Source organism: Rutilus rutilus (assembly GCF_951802725.1).
Source record: "Rutilus rutilus genome assembly, chromosome: 22".
NCBI classification, from domain to species: Eukaryota; Metazoa; Chordata; class Actinopteri; order Cypriniformes; family Leuciscidae; genus Rutilus; species Rutilus rutilus.
In genome coordinates, this window is record NC_140227.1 from 12,688,267 (window position 1) to 12,706,547 (window position 18,281).

Below are 18,281 nucleotides of genomic sequence, written 5' to 3' on the forward strand. Positions count from 1 at the left end.
TCGATCACCCATCTCTTCAACAAAAACTATGCTTTTTGGCATCATAGCTACTTTAAGGGTAATTCCCCGCCAAAAAATAAAACAATTCCACCTTTTGCCAGAAATGTTAACACTTTTTTTTTCTAAAAGAATCTGAAAGAAGAAGAAGAAAAAAAATCTTCAATACTTGGCATGGTAACCTATTAAACTTTTCCCGTCGCCTTGCCACACTTCCCGTCATTTCATCGGAATAGCCAAGGAAGGGTGGATACTGTCCTTCCTGTCTTTCCATTCTTGAACTGTTATGATTGTTGTTTAACTGAGAGAGCTTTGCTTATTCTGACACTAGTTTACACGCATGAGGGCTCTTGCATAGGATTGACTGCAGCAGTTTTCTAATGTCACATTTTGGAAATGAGCTGTCAATGACCCTTCCTGAATGCTAATGGCAGTGCAGACTGGAATACAATCAAAATACCATCCTGGACACAGCCAGCTCTTAATGTCAGAACAAGGGCCGGGCTTTTTCAATAATCAAAATGCATATGAGAGATGCGGGTGAAATTAGGATAAGGATAAACTTTATGGTTTTAAATGATGAGAAGGCAACATATGATCCAAAGTAACCAAGAGAACAACTTACTCTTTTTCTCTATTTCCAACAAATAGAGCACTTCAAGTTGGGATAATATATGACAACAAGTGTTTAAGTTAGAACAAAGGAACAATTAAACATGCGTAAGCTCTTTGCTGGACAAGTCTAACTGAGAACGACCACTGTAAAGCCTCACTAAATATCAGAGCTTCCTGAGATATCCTCAGCTCACCTGTCCTATATTTCAATATGAAAGAGTGCAATCTACTGGACTCACGGGAGAACAATAAGAGGAAATACAGATTTTCCTTTAAGGAGGGGAAAATGTCGCTGTATCACTCCCTTGTGAGTGTGTGAGGGATTGCAAAGAAAAATTAAAGCAGGGTTCACCAATCTCGGTCCTGGAGGGCCGCTGTCCCTGCAGAGTTTAGCTCCAACCAGCTCCAACACACCTGTTTGAAAGTTTCTAGTACAGTGGTTCTCAACTCCAGTCCTCGGGACCCACTGCTCTGCACATTTTGTATGTCTCCCTTATTTAACACACCTGAATCAGATCATCAGCTCATTAGGAGAGACTCCATGAACTGAACTGAGTGTGTCAGATAAGAGAGACATACAAAATGTGCAGAGCAGTGGGTCCTGAGGACTGGAGTTGAGAACCACTGTTCTAGTATGCCTAGTGAGACCTTGATTAGCTGGTTCAGGTGTGTTTAATTGGGGTTGGAGCTAAACTCTGCAGGACAGCGGCCCTCCAGGACCGAGATTGGTGAACCCTGAATTAAAGGGATGCTCTGATAAAAGAAAGCAAGTTATTTGAAGCAAATAGTATTTTGTGAGAATGTAGTCTCAGCGTAAAATACAGTTACGCATGCATTTACAGGAATGTTGGCTCGATAGAGGTTAAGCTGTGACATGCTTTCATTAAGCACAAAATTGTTATAACTCATCCCTATGTTTGTAAAAAAAAAAAAAACTAATAAAAAGCATGCATATTATGTAAGTATAATGGAAGTCTATGGTGGAAGGCATAGGAATAAATTACACATTTTAATAAAGTCTAGCTACAAGAATATACACTACTGTTTAAAAGTTTGGGATCAGTACGTTTAAAAAAAAAAAATCTATGCTTTTTTTTTTGCAAGGATGCTTTTGATTAAGTTTATCAAAAGTAACAGTAAAGATTTTTATAATATATAACAAAATCGATTTCAAATTAATTCTTTCTATTCAATCAAAAATAATGGAAAAAAAGGTGTCCATTTCCACAAAAATATTAAGCACCTTTACTATCACAGAAATAAATTACATTTTAAAATACATGACAGTTATTTAAAATTGTGATATTACTGTTACACAATATCACTTTTATACTGTATTTTTGCTGCCTTGGTGAACATAAGAGACTTCTTTCAAAAACATAAAAAAAAATCTTATCGACCCCAAACATTTGAACAGTAGTCCATGTGCTCCAGTCATGACCATGTAAAGCCAGCAAGGATTTACAGAATGATTTAGACAACAGCTCAAAAAAATTTAAATAAAATACAAACTTCACATTTTTGTAAAAAATTTTTTTTCTTTATAAACTGAGGAATGAGTCAAAACAATTATCTATATTAATCGAGAGCTTAGCGTGTATTTAACCCAGACAATTCCTTTTAAACTCCCGTATAATGGTCAATCTAAACAAAGGTGAATCTCATGGTTTTATTCCTAGTTTGAGAAAACCAAAATGATAATAATTGAAATACTTATCACAGCTTCACCAGTAATAAATAGAGCGCAATGCACGATGTTGAAAATGTTTTCTTTTATGCAAAAGTGAAAATGCTTTGCAAAAAGGGAACTCAAATAAAATAAATATTTCTTTCAACGTCATATATATTATGTAATTATGTGAGATATTTCATTCCTTTATGGTAGGACTTTAGGATTTAAGAGGCTTGTTGGATACTGATCGGTTCAGTTCGGTTAAAGGGTCTTTAATCTTCAGACTTTTCTCATAGGAGCGCATACGACGTGATTCATTTCAGCCACAATAAAACCAGAAAAAAACTATACGCATAAAATTTAAATGAGGTTAAAGAGTATCAAGGGGAAAGGATCAAGCAATATAGAAAATATAAAACGGGTCAAATCAATTAAAGAAACAACAGCTTCTATCAAAAGATAGTGAATGTTTATTCTTTGCCTTGCCAGTTCTCTCTGTATGTTGTTGCATTTCATCTGTAAAGTCCATGTTTGGGAGGGTGCGTTTAGGCTCACATGATGGTGCAGCACTTGCAGGGTTGTTTCTCCTTGCTCTTGACCTCGGCAGCGCCCCCTTCTGGCTGTCCCGACTCTCCTGCCGCCTCTTCAGCCTTCGGTGGCTCTGCTGGGCTGCCATTAGAGGGTGCCTGATCCTGTATGGTGTCACTGCTGCTGGTGGTCTTGGCATCTCCATCCTCTATGACGACCACCTCAGCCTTCACAGTCGTGCTTTCCTGCCCCAAAACCTTCTTTGTTTCATCCTCGTCCTCCACGCTCTGGTAACCCATGAAAACCATCGTAACCGGGTTCTCCGCACTGGCCCCGCCCACTTCTGTCTGAGGTGTCGCGGGCTTCGGTTCTACACCCGTGATCTCCATTATGGGGGTGGAGCCTACATCTTTCTCAACCTTCTCCACTTTCTCGGCCTGCCCTCGCTCCAGTCGCGGCGTAGTCTTGCCGCTCTCGCTCATGGTCACCTCATCAGCTTTGTGGAGGAGCTCATCCACCTCTGAAGAGCTGAGCTGGTGAACGCCATTGGTTACTGCGCCGTCCACACTGCGCACTTCATGCACCACTGCATAGAGAAAAATAAGACACATTTCAGTGATACCCTGACTGACTGCCCTATATCTCAAATTGACATGACACCCCCATTTGTGGGTCAACGACAAATTTGAGTGTCCAAGTTCAATAATAATAATAATAATAATAATAATAAAAATTGGCTTAATGGCAAACTAAAGGTCAAAATATCTGCTATTTAACAATACTTAATAATAGATTTTCTTTTAATGAGGAATTTACATCATTAAATTATCAGGACACTTGAATCATTTGAATATTCCAAATAAAATATATCAGAATTAATTTTAATTTAGAAATTAAAAGCATGTCAAAACATTATATGTATAAATGTTTGTTTTTTTATGTTTTTTTACATAAATGAATCAATTCAAAAAGTGAGTGTCATGTCACTGACCCTTAAATCATCTTTCAGATTATAATAACCAGCACTCAAGCCTTACTGGACAATGCCTATATGAATCCTTTATAAAGTGCTATAGCAAACATTGCAGCACATTTGCCACATATTAACTGCAGGTTTGCTGTAGTCAACAATTTATTTATTTATTAAAAAGGAAGGATTTATAATACTGTGACTTAATTTCTGAACGCATGGAAAGCATACTGTGCACAGTTAGTGACTACTGTTAGCATTGTGTGCCAAGTGCACTTCAATTGCTAGAAATGCTCACTTGACTGAGGGGATCAAACACAGGGAAAGAGTGGCAAGCAGTAAACAGAGCAGGAAGCAAGCAGTGCTACTGGTGTTAGCATTAGCAGCTAGCAGCCTATAGTACAAACAGATGCAATAAATGAAGTGTTGTAATCACCCGTAAAACCTTGGGGAATATATTTAATATGTGATTAATTTATAGCTTTATTGTATAACAACACATTTTAACTGGGAAGGGTGAAGTCAGGCTGGAGGCTCGTGGCTAAGCTTGGCAGCAACATGCCCAAAACTAGCAGTCAAGTTGCAGGGTGACCAAATTAGAGTTTAATGAATGCTTGTTCTCTACCAGGAAATAATGATGTGTCAACCAAAATCAGGAGTTTGTGGTAACCCTGCATCTAAAGCCATGCTCAGATGAACTTATTCATTTACGAGAAGTGGTCAGCATTTGATGACAAATCCAGTGTGTTACTTTTACAAAAAAAAACAATTAAGATTCATATGTGCTAGTTGACACTAACTCATCCTCATGTAGTTCCAGACCCATTTGACTCACTTTCTTTGGTGGAACCCAAAAGAGATGTCCAAGTTCATATGACTCATGGCTCACTGGAAAAATGTGCCTGCCTACGTTGGTTGTTGTATTGTGGCAGTTTGGAATTGAAATGTGCGGTGAGTGGCTCTGAAAGGTTAATGCTCTGTTGTGTTTGAAAATAAACCCTAAACTTAACCAATAGTTTTAATGAAAGCAAACGTGAGATTAAAATGCATTTGCTGAAGCAACCACACCATTTTAACTTGCTGCTATGAGTCTTTGAGGTCTTTTCTCATGACTCATATTTCACAGGACTGGATACCCGAGCGCTTCAGATTGTAAGTGCAGTGCTCTAACAGTCCCGGATGAGCTATCGGCAAATTTACTACATCAGAAAAGCCATACACATAAGGAGCTTTATGTGATGCACACATCAAAATGTATGTTTACAGAATGCTCTTAGTGCTTTGATGAACTGTCTTTATTAATAGATAATCTGCCCCTTTAATCATAATTTGGTTGAAAAGGAATAAAAGTCTGTGCCATTAATGTTCATTTCGGCTGGAAACCACAGTAAATTGTATAGGTGCGTTTTTGGAGTTTTGCAAAAATGTATGTATAGAGGCACTTTTTTTCACTGATACTTGTTGCCATCCCAGCTCTTAAATGTCAAACGCCTGTAAATAAATGTAACCCTCATCCTTCCCTCGCACTTTGTAACACATCTTTCCCTCGCGGGTCAAAATGACCCAAAGCCCTAAAATTATACTTTTTTTCCCCTTTTTTTCAGAAAGCTTATTTTATTTCATTTTGATAATATTTTTTCTATTTTTAATGCAATTTTTGGGGAGATTGTTTGTTCTTTTTTATTTTATTTTCCTTTAAATTACTAGATTTGATCAATAAATAATAAATAAATAGTAATTTAAGCATATTCCTCACATTCTTTCAACTTAAATTCAAAATAACTCACAATTTCATGCATAACCCTTTTAATTCAGCTCAAAATATCTTACATTGGGTGTCTTTGCCGACCTCTTGTGGGAAAAAAATAATATAACGATATTGATATATATTATATTGAAATATAATGATATTTCTTGACTCTTGCCACTGGATGGCCTTATAGCTCTATTTGGAGCAAATGAGCTGTTCCGCTGGGTCCTAAAGTCAGATGCTCTTCAGTATGCATTCAGAAACACATGTAGACATTAAAATATTTTTTTGGTGAAGTTTTAGAATTTTTAGTTTGAATTTTGAGCATTTTTAGGGTTTTCTGTGTAGGGAAGCATTTCTCACATTCCATTCATTCCTAAAGGGGTCAAATTGACCCGCGAGGGAAGGATTTGTAACTTTTTTTAAATTCAACCACAAAACTCCTCGAATCCATTCTTTTTTTCTGGTGTATTCTTGGTTCAAATGCAACAAAAGTCCTAGGGTCTTGGACCCCTCTGATGAACACTCAATTAATTTCGGGTCAAAATGACCCGAGGGAAGGATGAGTTAAATATACCACTTGGAAATGTATCATGCCAGGTTTGAGTCAATCATGCTGAATGGAAATGGTTCTCACATGTCACATGACCCACAACAACACAGCAAACTAAAATATGTGAGAGTTAGAAAAAATTACGAGAGCTACGGAAGAAAGAAAGTCATACGGGTTTGGAACAACACAAGGGTGTATGATGACATTTTCTGTAATCATTTTTGTGTAAAACAACATAAACATCAGGTTTGGTCAAATAAGATAAACTACAGCTGATATTTGATGTAAACATGCAGACTTCTCGTAAAGTAGGCATATCTAGCAAAGCCACGCATGCCTGCTCTATCGCCAGCCACCTTTCTGTTCATCCTCATAGACCTTGACCCCCTGCAGCGAGAGGTCTTTGGGGAGCAGTGTGTTAGTGGACAGGACTTTGGTCTTGCCAGTCACCAGGTCCTTCTCAACAGTGATCTCTACGGAGTACATCGCTGCAGTGCCAACGAAAGAACACATTACAATCCTGCAATGATGTGCTGTCACACTCACATGAAGTCATTTAACATACACATACGCACACTTGTTGCGGACCAGTTGCTTTATTCAAACAACCAGTCAAACATGACTTTAAGAGATTGTCTGTTGAGCACTATGACAACAATGACAGAGAGAGGTGTTGAAAGACAATATGACTGATAGGCACGACATGGTGCTGTTTGTGTTCTAATGTAATTTATGATAAATTTGATAAATTTAAATCCAAATCTTAATTGGATATTATATATATATAGAGATAGATAGAATAATCAGAACTTAGAAATTCCTTGTAACCAGTTTTATATATTTTTTATAAACAAAATACATAAATTATATAAGTCATTAAAAGAAGATTTCATAATACTATTGTTGAGTATTGGAGAAATCTTTAAAAACATTTATATATATTTCTAAGTTCTGATTATATAATTTTAATATAAACAAAAATGACTAAATATCATATATACATACATATATATATACACATGTATATATGATATTTAGTCATTTTTGTTTATATTAAAATTATATAATCAGAACTTAGAAATTCCTTATTACCTGTTGTATATTTTATTCAAAATATATCATATTTAAATTATATAAAAAAATAAGTTTAAAAATGTTTACATATTTTTTTTCCAATATTTTCTATATATATATATATATATATATATATATATAAACAGATACATATAGTTATTTAATCATTTGTTGTATTTTTGTTTGTTTATTTTATTTTTGTAATTCTATCATGGAAAAAAAATGATAAAAGCCACGTTGACCTAATCCTTTATTAGTGTAACTTCCAAAAAAGCTGCTTCTATTAGATATTATTCTGCTCACACACACACACACACACACACACACACACACACACACACACACACACACACACACACACACACACACACATGCAAACACACATCAACGGAGAGAACAGAGAATCAGAAGACAAGATTAGATGAAATCAGCACAATATTAGTACGTTTTTCAACACTGACAGTAGGACAATATTTGTGAGTTTTAAACCCACAGGAGTTTATCAACTTTCTGTTTTGTGGTCTAGTCATCTATTTCAGTCAAAAAAACGTAAATAAATTCAAAGCAGAATTTAGACCTGAAAGCTTTTTTTCTGGCAGGTCTTTAGTTTTTATCAAGAGATCTAAAACAGCACCTTTCAGCTTTTGGTCTGTATCTGACTCTAAAACACTGATTCAGCAATCGGTTTTGAACATATCAAAATGAACCAAGAGGTATTGTGAAGTGCTTCTAAACAGACACATAAGGTTTTAACAATGAAACTTTTCTCCAAATTTCTACATCTGTTTCTAATTAGATATTAGTGCATTTGAATTGGGTAGAAAAAGAAAATTCTAAATATACTATTGGGGTGTATATGCAAGTGTTTAGGACATTTCCCTAGTTTGGCAAAGGCACAGTCAGTTAAGGGTCTGAACGGTTTGAGAACCACTGATCTACTGCAATGACATTAATAGGCTAATAGGTCTAAAAGTGTGCTTTTTTGAGCCCAGAGAGAACCTTAATTCTTATTTTGTACCTCTTTCCATCAGTATGTGGTATTTATCTCAGAATTAGAGAGGTAAAGGGTAAAAACAGCAGGAAGAGTGTGTGATCTCTGCGTGAGCTATGGTTGGACCAACACTCACCTGCTCTCATCATGTCAGAGACACCTCCGGATTTCTCCAGACGAGGGCTGACGTGAACTTTGACCTCTAATTAGGGTCATGAATGAGGACAGAGAAGGACAGAGAATGATAAAAAGGTATAAGAAATGAGAGTGTGGAACAGGAGGGAGAGAGGGAGGATGGGAAGGAGTAGACACAAGACTGACTGCAATGTCCTTTACTCCATTGGATACATGACAAGGCTAACTCCAGAAACTGGCCTTTTGGCTGTGTAACTTATAATTAGCTGTTTTTGAGATTTCAAAGAGTGTGGAGAAAGAATTCTGATCAAATGCTGATCATGAAAAGGCATGTTAGAGGTGTTTCTGTTGTCAGAGATGGTGATGTTACCTTTTACACCTTTTACAGAGTCAGTCACAACCTGCAAAAAGAGAGAACAATTAGTTTGATCCAAATGATACATGTTTGTGTTAAATATGAAATATTCAAATGCAGTCATCTGTCAAATAAATTACTTTGCTATTGTGAAGATAGACTTTTCTGTTTATTACAAGAGTACTTTTTCAGGTGAGTGTTAAGTGAGTCTAAACCAGAAACATTCAGGTTCGTGTCTGTGCTTGCCTTTCCTCTTAAGCCCAATTTCACAAGCTTCGTGACTTATAAATTCATGTCAAATGAACCCTTTTTTTTTTACAGTTGGTTGGTGATGACACGTTTCCAGTTATCAATATCGTAAATCTAGTAAAGGTTTTATTTATTTATTTATTTTTGACAAATTTTACATCTTTTTTCAAGTTCTGACTGCTGTAATCAATCTCTCCATATTTTTTCCCTCTTTTGGAAAGTCAAAGAAACGCTATTATAGATTTTTTTTCCTTTTGATATTGGAGCAAATGGGAATACAGAAATCATATTAGTTGTCATCTCCTGTTTATAACTATGGAAGTTTACCCAACTATGATGATGACTTCTACTTCTGAGAACCCCAGAAATGTAAAAATTTAGATTTAAATTGAGATTCCTGAATAAGAGAGACGCATACATCTTTCTGCGGTGTAATATCTTAAAATGTGAATATTTATCCTAAAAATATGAATTACTTTGTTTAAAACTATAGTAATCTAAAAACTGTGAAATAAGTATAAACCATTTAAATATTATTGTGTGAAAATTATGAATGCCCCGCTAACTTGCTGAGGTGTCATTTCCACCTCATTTTTTTAGTTAGTGTATTTGTTTACCAATGACATAGTAAAGACTAGAGCATGCTTGAGGTGAAATATGAGATATGTAATGTGTGAAGAAAAAGAAAAATCAAGCTAAACACTGTATAACGTGTAAGCTTATTATAGGTATTTTCCAATCAAGCTGTAATTTAGTCAAATAATATTTAATTGTTCATACACATAAAATGCTAGCTATAAAAGCAACCATAATAAGACAAAATAGTCAGTCATGTAATACTAAAAATGTTTAACATTTCAACCACCATCATTTCCAGAACAGAATGCTATTTAACACAATACATAATTTGAGACATGTGGGAATTTTCATTACCTTTCAGAAAAAAAAGAAAAGAAATTTCATGTGATATGTATACTGTCATTTGTAAGTATATAACTAGTCAAAGTGTTTTAAGGAATTTTAGCTTTTAAACATCTACCCATAGTTTAATACACACTCCAATTGGTAAAAAAACAACAACAAAAAAACATTCAGTTCAGGTCAGAATGCTCTGACTTCTCTCATTCTCTGTCATTTATATGAACACAAATGGCAGCTGCCTCAACAGTTCAAGACAGTTAGCTACCTAAATACAAATTTCATGTGCTTCCTTTTTGCAAAAATTGTAAGAGATGATTAGCAAATAAGTATTTTTGCTGTCATCAGCGACATGGATCTATTTTTGCCATTCTAAGGGTTTCTATAGAAACTGATCATTTGGCCTTGAACAACTCTAAGTTGTCTTTTCTTAATTCTTAACAGTAATTCCGACATACGTAAAAAGTACATTTATCTGAAGACTTCTTTGGAAATGTATTCAAATTAACACATAAACTGTAAGCACTAGAGGACAAAATGCACTGGACAGGGACATATATGATGTTCTTTAGAGGATATAGACCACAACAGAAAAGTCCAATCTGAGAAAAGAATGTGTTATAGCAGCGTTTCTGCCGTTGCTGTGGAATTCCCTCTGAATGCAGAACACTAACATTTCCAGTGAGTGCAAAAGTCAGTCAGTTGTGAATGTTTCGAGCATGCTGCTTGAGTGAGACAGATTTCTGCACTTTAAGCAGTGATGCCCTTAATCAAGATGGCCTTTGTGTAGCCAGACATGAGACGGCCCCCTATTGTGTGTAATGCTTCAATAGAAGCCTTGGTACCCCCTGCTGCCCAGTTTATGGGTTAGAAAGAGTTGCTGGTCAGAACTCACCATTTTCTCTACTGTCATGGTGTTGACTTCCTGTACTGCGTCTGACAGGTTCTCTTTGGTGGATGTTGCAGACAAACCCGTCTCTAGCTCTTCCAGCTCTCTTTCCAGTCTGGGGTCAATAGAGGGAGAGACAGAGGAAAATAAAAGACGTTTTTTAAGTATATTATTTGTATATAACCAATACATCTTATTTTTAACCTAACAGCGGGCATGGGCATTTCTAACTTAAATGTGCAAGGCTTCCAGTGTCATTCAATAGCCTGTACAAAAATTGCCTGTTATGCTGCTTGATATTTCAAACTATGCTGTTTGACATCACATTATTTGAATTTATAATCAGAATTATAAACACACTGCTTTGTAGTGCAAAATAGTCTTACTTTTTACAGCACTTTGTTATTCTTCTAGTTATTTACCTATACGTAGCAGCTAAAGAATCAAAAGTCTTGCGCATTCAAAGAAAATAGCTTACTTCTGCGATGCAAGATGAGGTTTCGGAATGGGAATGGGTTTATCTTTATGTAAGGAAAAACGTAGTTGTTTCTACAATTAATAATATTCATTTTATACTACGGGGCTGTTCAATGCTTGAATCTGATTGGTTGACACACGTTTTAAGGTGTGCAATTATTTTCAGGGAAACGCACGGCTAAAGTAGTTCCAGGCTGATCTTAAATTACATGTTCCATATCACTTCGCCAAATGATTTCAGGCTATACAGCCTACAACAGCAAAAGAACCAAAACCCACAACGACACTAGCCAAACAAATAAATAAATATAGTATATAGTAAACAATACACTCTTACGAATTTTTTTTTCTAAACAGTACCAAATTAGGGTTCTTCGGCTTGTAAGAATAGCAGAACCCTTTTTGGTGCTAAATAGAACCCTTTTTATAAGGTTCCATAAAGAACCATGCTTTGAAAGTGCTATATAGAACCTTAATGGTAGCCTAGAAATCTAGACACACCCTAGCGGCAGCAAAATTTATTTTGCAGCCAGTGTAGTCTAGCAACTCTCCGTTGACTTTCGAGCTGGAAAAACCAAACTCTAGTCAAGCCAATCAAATCGTGTATAGAGCTGGTAAGTCCCGCCCCCTTCGCTAACCCCGCTGGACCTCTAGGTTGAAAAATCGTCAATGCAAGTGAATGGGAGAAAATGATTATTTTCTGGTCCCGTTTGAATTGTGCCATGAATGTGAACATATGTTGTCTGTGAATTTTTTATATAATCTTTCGTGTGAAGAATGCTACAATTTAGCGGGTAGAAGTTTGATACGGTTAGACTTTGTGTGAGAGCACTTTGTGGACTACAACTCTTCGCTGCTTTCAACGCGTTTGAAACGTCACCACCATTCGCACACGGACACTAGCTCACGGATCCCGCTAAACATGACTGTGTCTTTGGTGCACTTCACCGCCTTCTTTCAGGGAGAGGACAAAATCGTTGAGGTTGGCGAAAACCACGGGTAAGTCAACTTTATGGGGTGACGTCACATAGGCGACATGTAGTCTTTCTCGTTATATCTTTTCCACAACTGCTAGCCGAAGAATCATACCATATACTGTCAAACTCGTAACATGAAAGATTATATAAAAAATTCACAGACAACATGTGTTCACATTCATGGCACAATTCAAACGGGACCAGAAAATAATTATTTTCTCCCATTCACTTGCATTGACGATTTTTCAACCTAGAGGTCCAGCAGGGTTTTACGGAAGGGGCGGGACTTACCAGCTCTATAGAGCCAGTGGGCGGGCTTTACATAATGACGACAGAGTTGTGAGTCGACGGTTCAGCGTGAATTCCCTTGGAGTTAAGCTTTTCTTTGAGAAAAGAACAAAGAACAAAGAACAAAGAACGGCACTTAAGTCATTCTTAAAACAGGAAGATGTGTTCGTAGTTTTGCCGGCCAGATACGGCAAAAGTTGAATCTATCATCAACTAGCTCCGCTGTTGGGAAAACGCTCTGGTTGGTTGTAGCGCTGTCCTATTGCATGCAGAGTGAATTTGAAAGACAGACGTTTATCCCGCCCCTCGGATTGAGCCCTGACAATGGTGGGTTGCCAGACCTAACATCTTGATGTAGGTCTGGCTTGCCAGGCTACCTTAATGGTGTTATAAATAACCTTTTCAACAATGTTTATTTTCATTACTATTCCAATGTATATTATCTTCATATTATTAATATTATTTTTTATAAATTATTAATATATATATATTTTTTTTAGCCCTCTATCTGCCTGGTCTTATATCTTGTTACCTCTATTTGGGTTTTACATTTAAAAAAACAAAACAGCATGTTCTTGTTCATGTACTTTTATTTTTTACTGACATGGCAGATTGTAGCAAAAATTACAGTGCTCTAATAACAGTTGTTAGCTGAATACATTAATAACAACTGACATTGAACACGATATAGATGCAATGAAGACCAAGTTCCAGTGAAATATCTTCACAGTCCCCTACAATGTCTTTACATCCTTCATTATGTGTGTATTCTAAACAGTTTCTCTCTTCAGATGATGAGGTTATGGTACGGGACAGCATCTGAAATAAACAATTGAGTTTAGAGTTACATTGTGTCTCTTCCATTTGATTATGTAAAAACAATTATGTTCATGAGGGCCAAAATTAGCAAAAATGGACAGAATGAGGCCTTTACCATGTTAAAAGGAAAAAGTGATATAAAGTCATGGTATAGCTTTAATGTTTTTTTGTGACTGGGTATGTTTAGGCATAAACATATGGATCATAAATTCCATATCTCTGTTACTTTGTGGAGAAGAGAAGATGATTATCCTTAACTGAACAGAGCTGCTCACACTTACATGTTCTGTTAAAGTAAAAGAGAAAAAGACATGATTGTTAGGAAATGATTGTTACAATTTTATGATTGTTACAACAAGTTATAATTTATAGACAATTTAAGAAAGAAAACATTTACCTGTTGAGAGTATGTTGACAGTCAATGAGGAGGCTTTGACCGTTACTGATTTGAAAAACAAAAAGGCGGGAATAAAGAACCCTAAACTCTAACACAAAGAACCATTTCAGCATATAAAGGGTTCTTCAGGACGATACGGTACTAAATAGAACCGTTACTGCGTGTAAAGAATTACAATTATGTACACATGTATTAACACATTTTTAGGTTACAGGACAAAACACTTTCACAAAGTTAAAGGATCTGTGGCAATTAAAATCTGTTCACGGCACACCTTTATGAGAGGGTCTTCCACACCAGGCCTTACTGGCATTGGCTGTTTACTGGCATGATTCACTGGTTGGCATACCAGTTCTGTGCCAGGAGCCCTTGCAGCCAGAGCAGAGATTTAATCAGGGAATGGAGATCCAGACTGACTGCTCTGACCCATGCCACTTTTTCACCATTAGAAATAAACTGAGACAAATCACATGAGAAAAATCTTGGCCACTAGATCCATATTACATAGTCCAGGCTGATGGATCCCACATTAGGGACTCTAACAGCAGCTGGACTGAAAAACAGAGGCAGGAGACAGACATCTACTTCTATTTACTAGTCCTTTTATAAAAAGTGTCTCCTTTTATAGTTAAATGCAACTCTTTATTGCACTGGTGTGACTGGTTTACCTAAGAATGGTCTCCTCAAGACCTCTGGTTTTGGCCTCGTCTTCCCGCAACTGTTTTGTGGTCTCGTCTTCCTCCGGTCCTGCAGAGGGCGCACCGTCTAGCAGCCATCTTTCCCTCAGTGCCTTTGACTACAAGAAAATGCACATTTTCTGTAAGCAAGGAATACTAAAATGACCTCGTGCATTTGTCAAAATGTGCAATAGGCTAAACAACAGAATATACTCTAGGGGACACTGTATCCCATAATGCAACCTTCTGTGAAACAATGTAACAAATTATATAGAAGCTATCATTGCTATTTTTATTTATTCATTGATTTAATTTTTTCCAATTAATCCAAATGTTTTTTTTTTTTGTTTTTTTTTTGAGCGGTCAGTTATGGCATTTAATTTAAAAATATTTGAGCATTGATTGCTGCAACTGACCAATCAGAATCAAGTATTTCAAGAGAGCTATGTAACAATGTTGCACATTGTATACGGTTTTTCATTTGTTTGTAAATAGTATGCAGTATACAGTATATAAGTAATCAGTATGCTTGTATTCCATTTTGAACACAGCTAATACACTACTGGTCATCGTTACAAACAATATAATTTTTAATGTTATGGGGAAAAAGTCTCCAGTGCTCAACAAGGCAACATGTATTTAATCAAAAATACAGTAAAAACAATAATATTGTGAAATATTACAATTTAAAATAAATATTTTCTGTGATTTCAAAGCTGAATTGTCAACAGTCATTACTCCATTTATCAGTGTCACATGACCCTTCATTCTAATATTTTGTGTTCAGGTATCAATCAATTATTACTGGAGCTCAATGATTAATAATGGTTCTTATTATTATCAATGTTAAAAACATTTTTGCTGCTTAATATTTTTGTGGAAACCATGATACAATTTGAATCTATAAAAATCAAAAGAATAGCTTTTTTTATTTATATATATATATATATATAAAAAAATCAAAAGAATAGCTTATATATATATATATATGTTTTGTAAATTGTAATATTATAAATGTCTTTACAAAATATTACTTACCCCAAACCTTTGAAAGATAGTGTGTTACAGTGATCACAAATACAGAAAGCAGCAACATTTTCAACATTGATAATAATAAGAAATAGAGTAATGGCTGCTGAATGGCAAAAAGCTTTGCCATCACAGGAATAAATTACATTTTAAAATATTTAAAAATAGAAAACGGTCTTTAAATTGCAATAATATTTCACATATTACTGTTGTTTAACTGCATTTTGATCAAATCATTATTGTATATATTCTTTTTACCAATGCAAACACAGATTTAGGGTAAAGATGGTGTTGTTACAATGAAGTTACAATGTTGCTACAATCGTTTTAACCAATATCCCCCAATACAGGTCTTGACTGGTTTAGAGAAGAAATAAAAAAAAAATAAAAAAATCACACTTGACAAAAAAATAAAATAAATAATAATAATAATAATTAAGTGACTTAGATTTGAAAAGTGATGAACATTATAGAAAATTCCCATGACCAAAAAAAAAAAATGTGTATAGATAAAAGTGATTCATCCATCAGCTGAACAATGATGATAGTGACACATGGCCCAAAAGAGTTTAAATTATGTTGTCTCCAGCCTTTGGAGATCTCCTATGAGAGAAGAGATCTTTACTAACCAAATAGTGCACAGCTCTTGCTCTCAGAGCCTGAATTATTCAGTTAATTGGCACTAAAATCTAAGTGTTGAGCTGGCAAGCTGCCTCGGCACCAAACCAGGCACTGCTCTGATTTACTCTCTGAAACTGATCTTACCCTCTTCTTGACTCTTAAAGCCTTATGGTTGCTTATTGGTAAGCATTAAACTATATGCCAATTTGTTTGCCACTCACAAACTGCATAAGATGTCACGTGTATAGGCTGTCCTGTACCCAGCCCATTTCCAGCAACCATTAAAAAAAGTCTTCAGCTAAGTACAGTTCCTTCAAAACTTCAGGAATATAGACTGGGCGGGGTAATAATGCTGCTATGCAAACCTTTTACAGTAGCTCATGCAAATCCAAATCCAATCCTTTTTTGCTGATTTCAGTATACTGCAGTCCTAGCATCATTTATGTTGATTAGTTCTTTTATTGCAATATATGGATATCTGACAGGCAGTCAAAAAAGAAAAATCATAGATAAGACTGAGCATTATGGAAGTGAGTTGTATTATTTGGTGGCTGTCCAGCCCCTAAAGGGCTCTTGGCATTAACTGCTAAATGCTCTGCAGGCCTCGGACATTCCTGCCTCTCCCAGCTGTTACTGATCAAACCTTTGAAGATGGCCGTCTTCTTCCTTTCTGTCAAGTCATAACATTCTTTATGTGCTAATTCTACATTATATATTTTGATTCATGCATAATAGTTCATGAATACCGTTCTGTCTTCTCTAAGCTATTTCTGGGTCAATAGTTCAGATTTGTTCTTGCCCTGGCAGGTTTTTTACTGATCTATAAAATTGTTCAGCTTTATTTACAGAAAAAAAGAATTTCTTAACCATTAATTAATTCATTGTTTGTTTTTACATAAAGAGCAATAATTTTATTAATAAAATGTTTGTAAATATTATAACTATATATATATATATGTATATATAGTTATAGTTACAGTTATATATTGAATAATTTTATTAATAAAGTTTCTCATTGGCATTATAGCTGGAAACGATAACACTATGTAATTCCATGACAACTATAAAGCTGTAGATTAATATTCATGTTTATAGATATGTTGATATATAATCATATTTTTTATAATAAGGAGAGATAATTTGTAACCAGATAATTTAAACTTCTTCCTCGTATCCAGCTACATAATATTACCTCGGTAAACATCAGAATATAATCAAGGAACATATAGTAAATAGCACTGGTCTTTTTATCACTAAATCACTAAAGGAGTAATTCAATCATATTTTGAGTAGGTCATCAGTGAGCATTATTTCTCTTTTATTCTTTACCTTACTTCTTTCGTTTCTTTGTTTTCTTTCATCTCCTTTTTCATTTTAGCTTGAACTGCCACCTCCCACTCCCCAGAGAACCACTGTGGGAGAGCGTCCTGACCACACACACACGCACACGCGCACGCACACACACACACACACACACACACACACACACACACACACACACACACACACACACACACACACACACACACACACACACACACACACACACACACACACACACACACACACACACACACACACACACACACACACACACACGCACACGCACACACACACACGCACACACACACCTCTTCACTGACACAATGCAATAAAAAATACAGGACAAAGCCCACAAGCGCCTATGTGCTTATAGTGGCAGAGCCATTGTTTTCAAAAGTAAATGGATCCAGATTTTTAGGCAACAGATTAAACCAAAGACATTTGTTGGCCTATTACAGTTCACCGCTCTCTATTATGTGTCATGTGACCTGTGTTAACCCATCCCACTAATCAAATCACACCTAACCAATCCGCACCATTAACATCCTGTCAGTACATCCTTTAATCAGTCTGGAGAAACCAAAGAGCCAATCAAAACAGGGAAGCTTTGGAGCCAAAATACTGACCATAGTATGAGTATGACCCTTCATACAGACACATAGGCTTTAAGCAGGACTTGGCCAGAGGCCTAAAACTGCATAGCTTCTTACCTCAATTGGTTTGAATTGTTCTGTATTTGGACAGAACCCTTTGGCCCCTATCTTAGATTGACAAATGCCTGCTCATATATCAGAGAGCATGTGTTTTCAGGACTCTCAGAGGCCCCTCCATACTTTTGCGACCTGCGGCCCATTATTCACTGGCTATTCATCTCTCTCTCTTTCTCTCCCTTTGCATTTTGCTGACTCTGAATGGAAGCTCCATAGAAACTGCTAATGAGGAGAGTTTTTGGATCTTATCTCTGGCCAGCACAGCAA

The 18,281-nt window shown here is 36.0% G+C and overlaps 1 protein-coding gene across 3 annotated transcripts in view; it reads right to left on the bottom strand.

The window, feature by feature from the left end:
* Positions 1-1,711: 1,711 nt before the first annotated feature.
* palm1a (paralemmin 1a) overlaps positions 1,712-18,281 on the bottom strand; it is a 58,457-nt gene continuing 41,887 nt past the window's right edge. The window contains exons 4-9 of one of the 3 annotated variants that reach the window (XM_084394505.1): positions 14,323-14,450; positions 10,703-10,811; positions 8,656-8,686; positions 8,287-8,352; positions 6,442-6,573; positions 2,136-3,398 (exon numbers count right to left, since the gene is read on the bottom strand). In XM_084394505.1, coding sequence (XP_084250631.1) covers positions 2,836-3,398; positions 6,442-6,573; positions 8,287-8,352; positions 8,656-8,686; positions 10,703-10,811; positions 14,323-14,450 — 1,029 coding nt within the window. In that variant the 3' untranslated portion in view covers positions 2,136-2,835. Of the gene's footprint in view, positions 3,399-6,441; positions 6,574-8,286; positions 8,353-8,655; positions 8,687-10,702; positions 10,812-14,322; positions 14,451-18,281 lie in introns of all 3 variants that reach the window. The other 2 variants (XM_084394506.1, XM_084394507.1) reach the window with 2 other exon arrangements.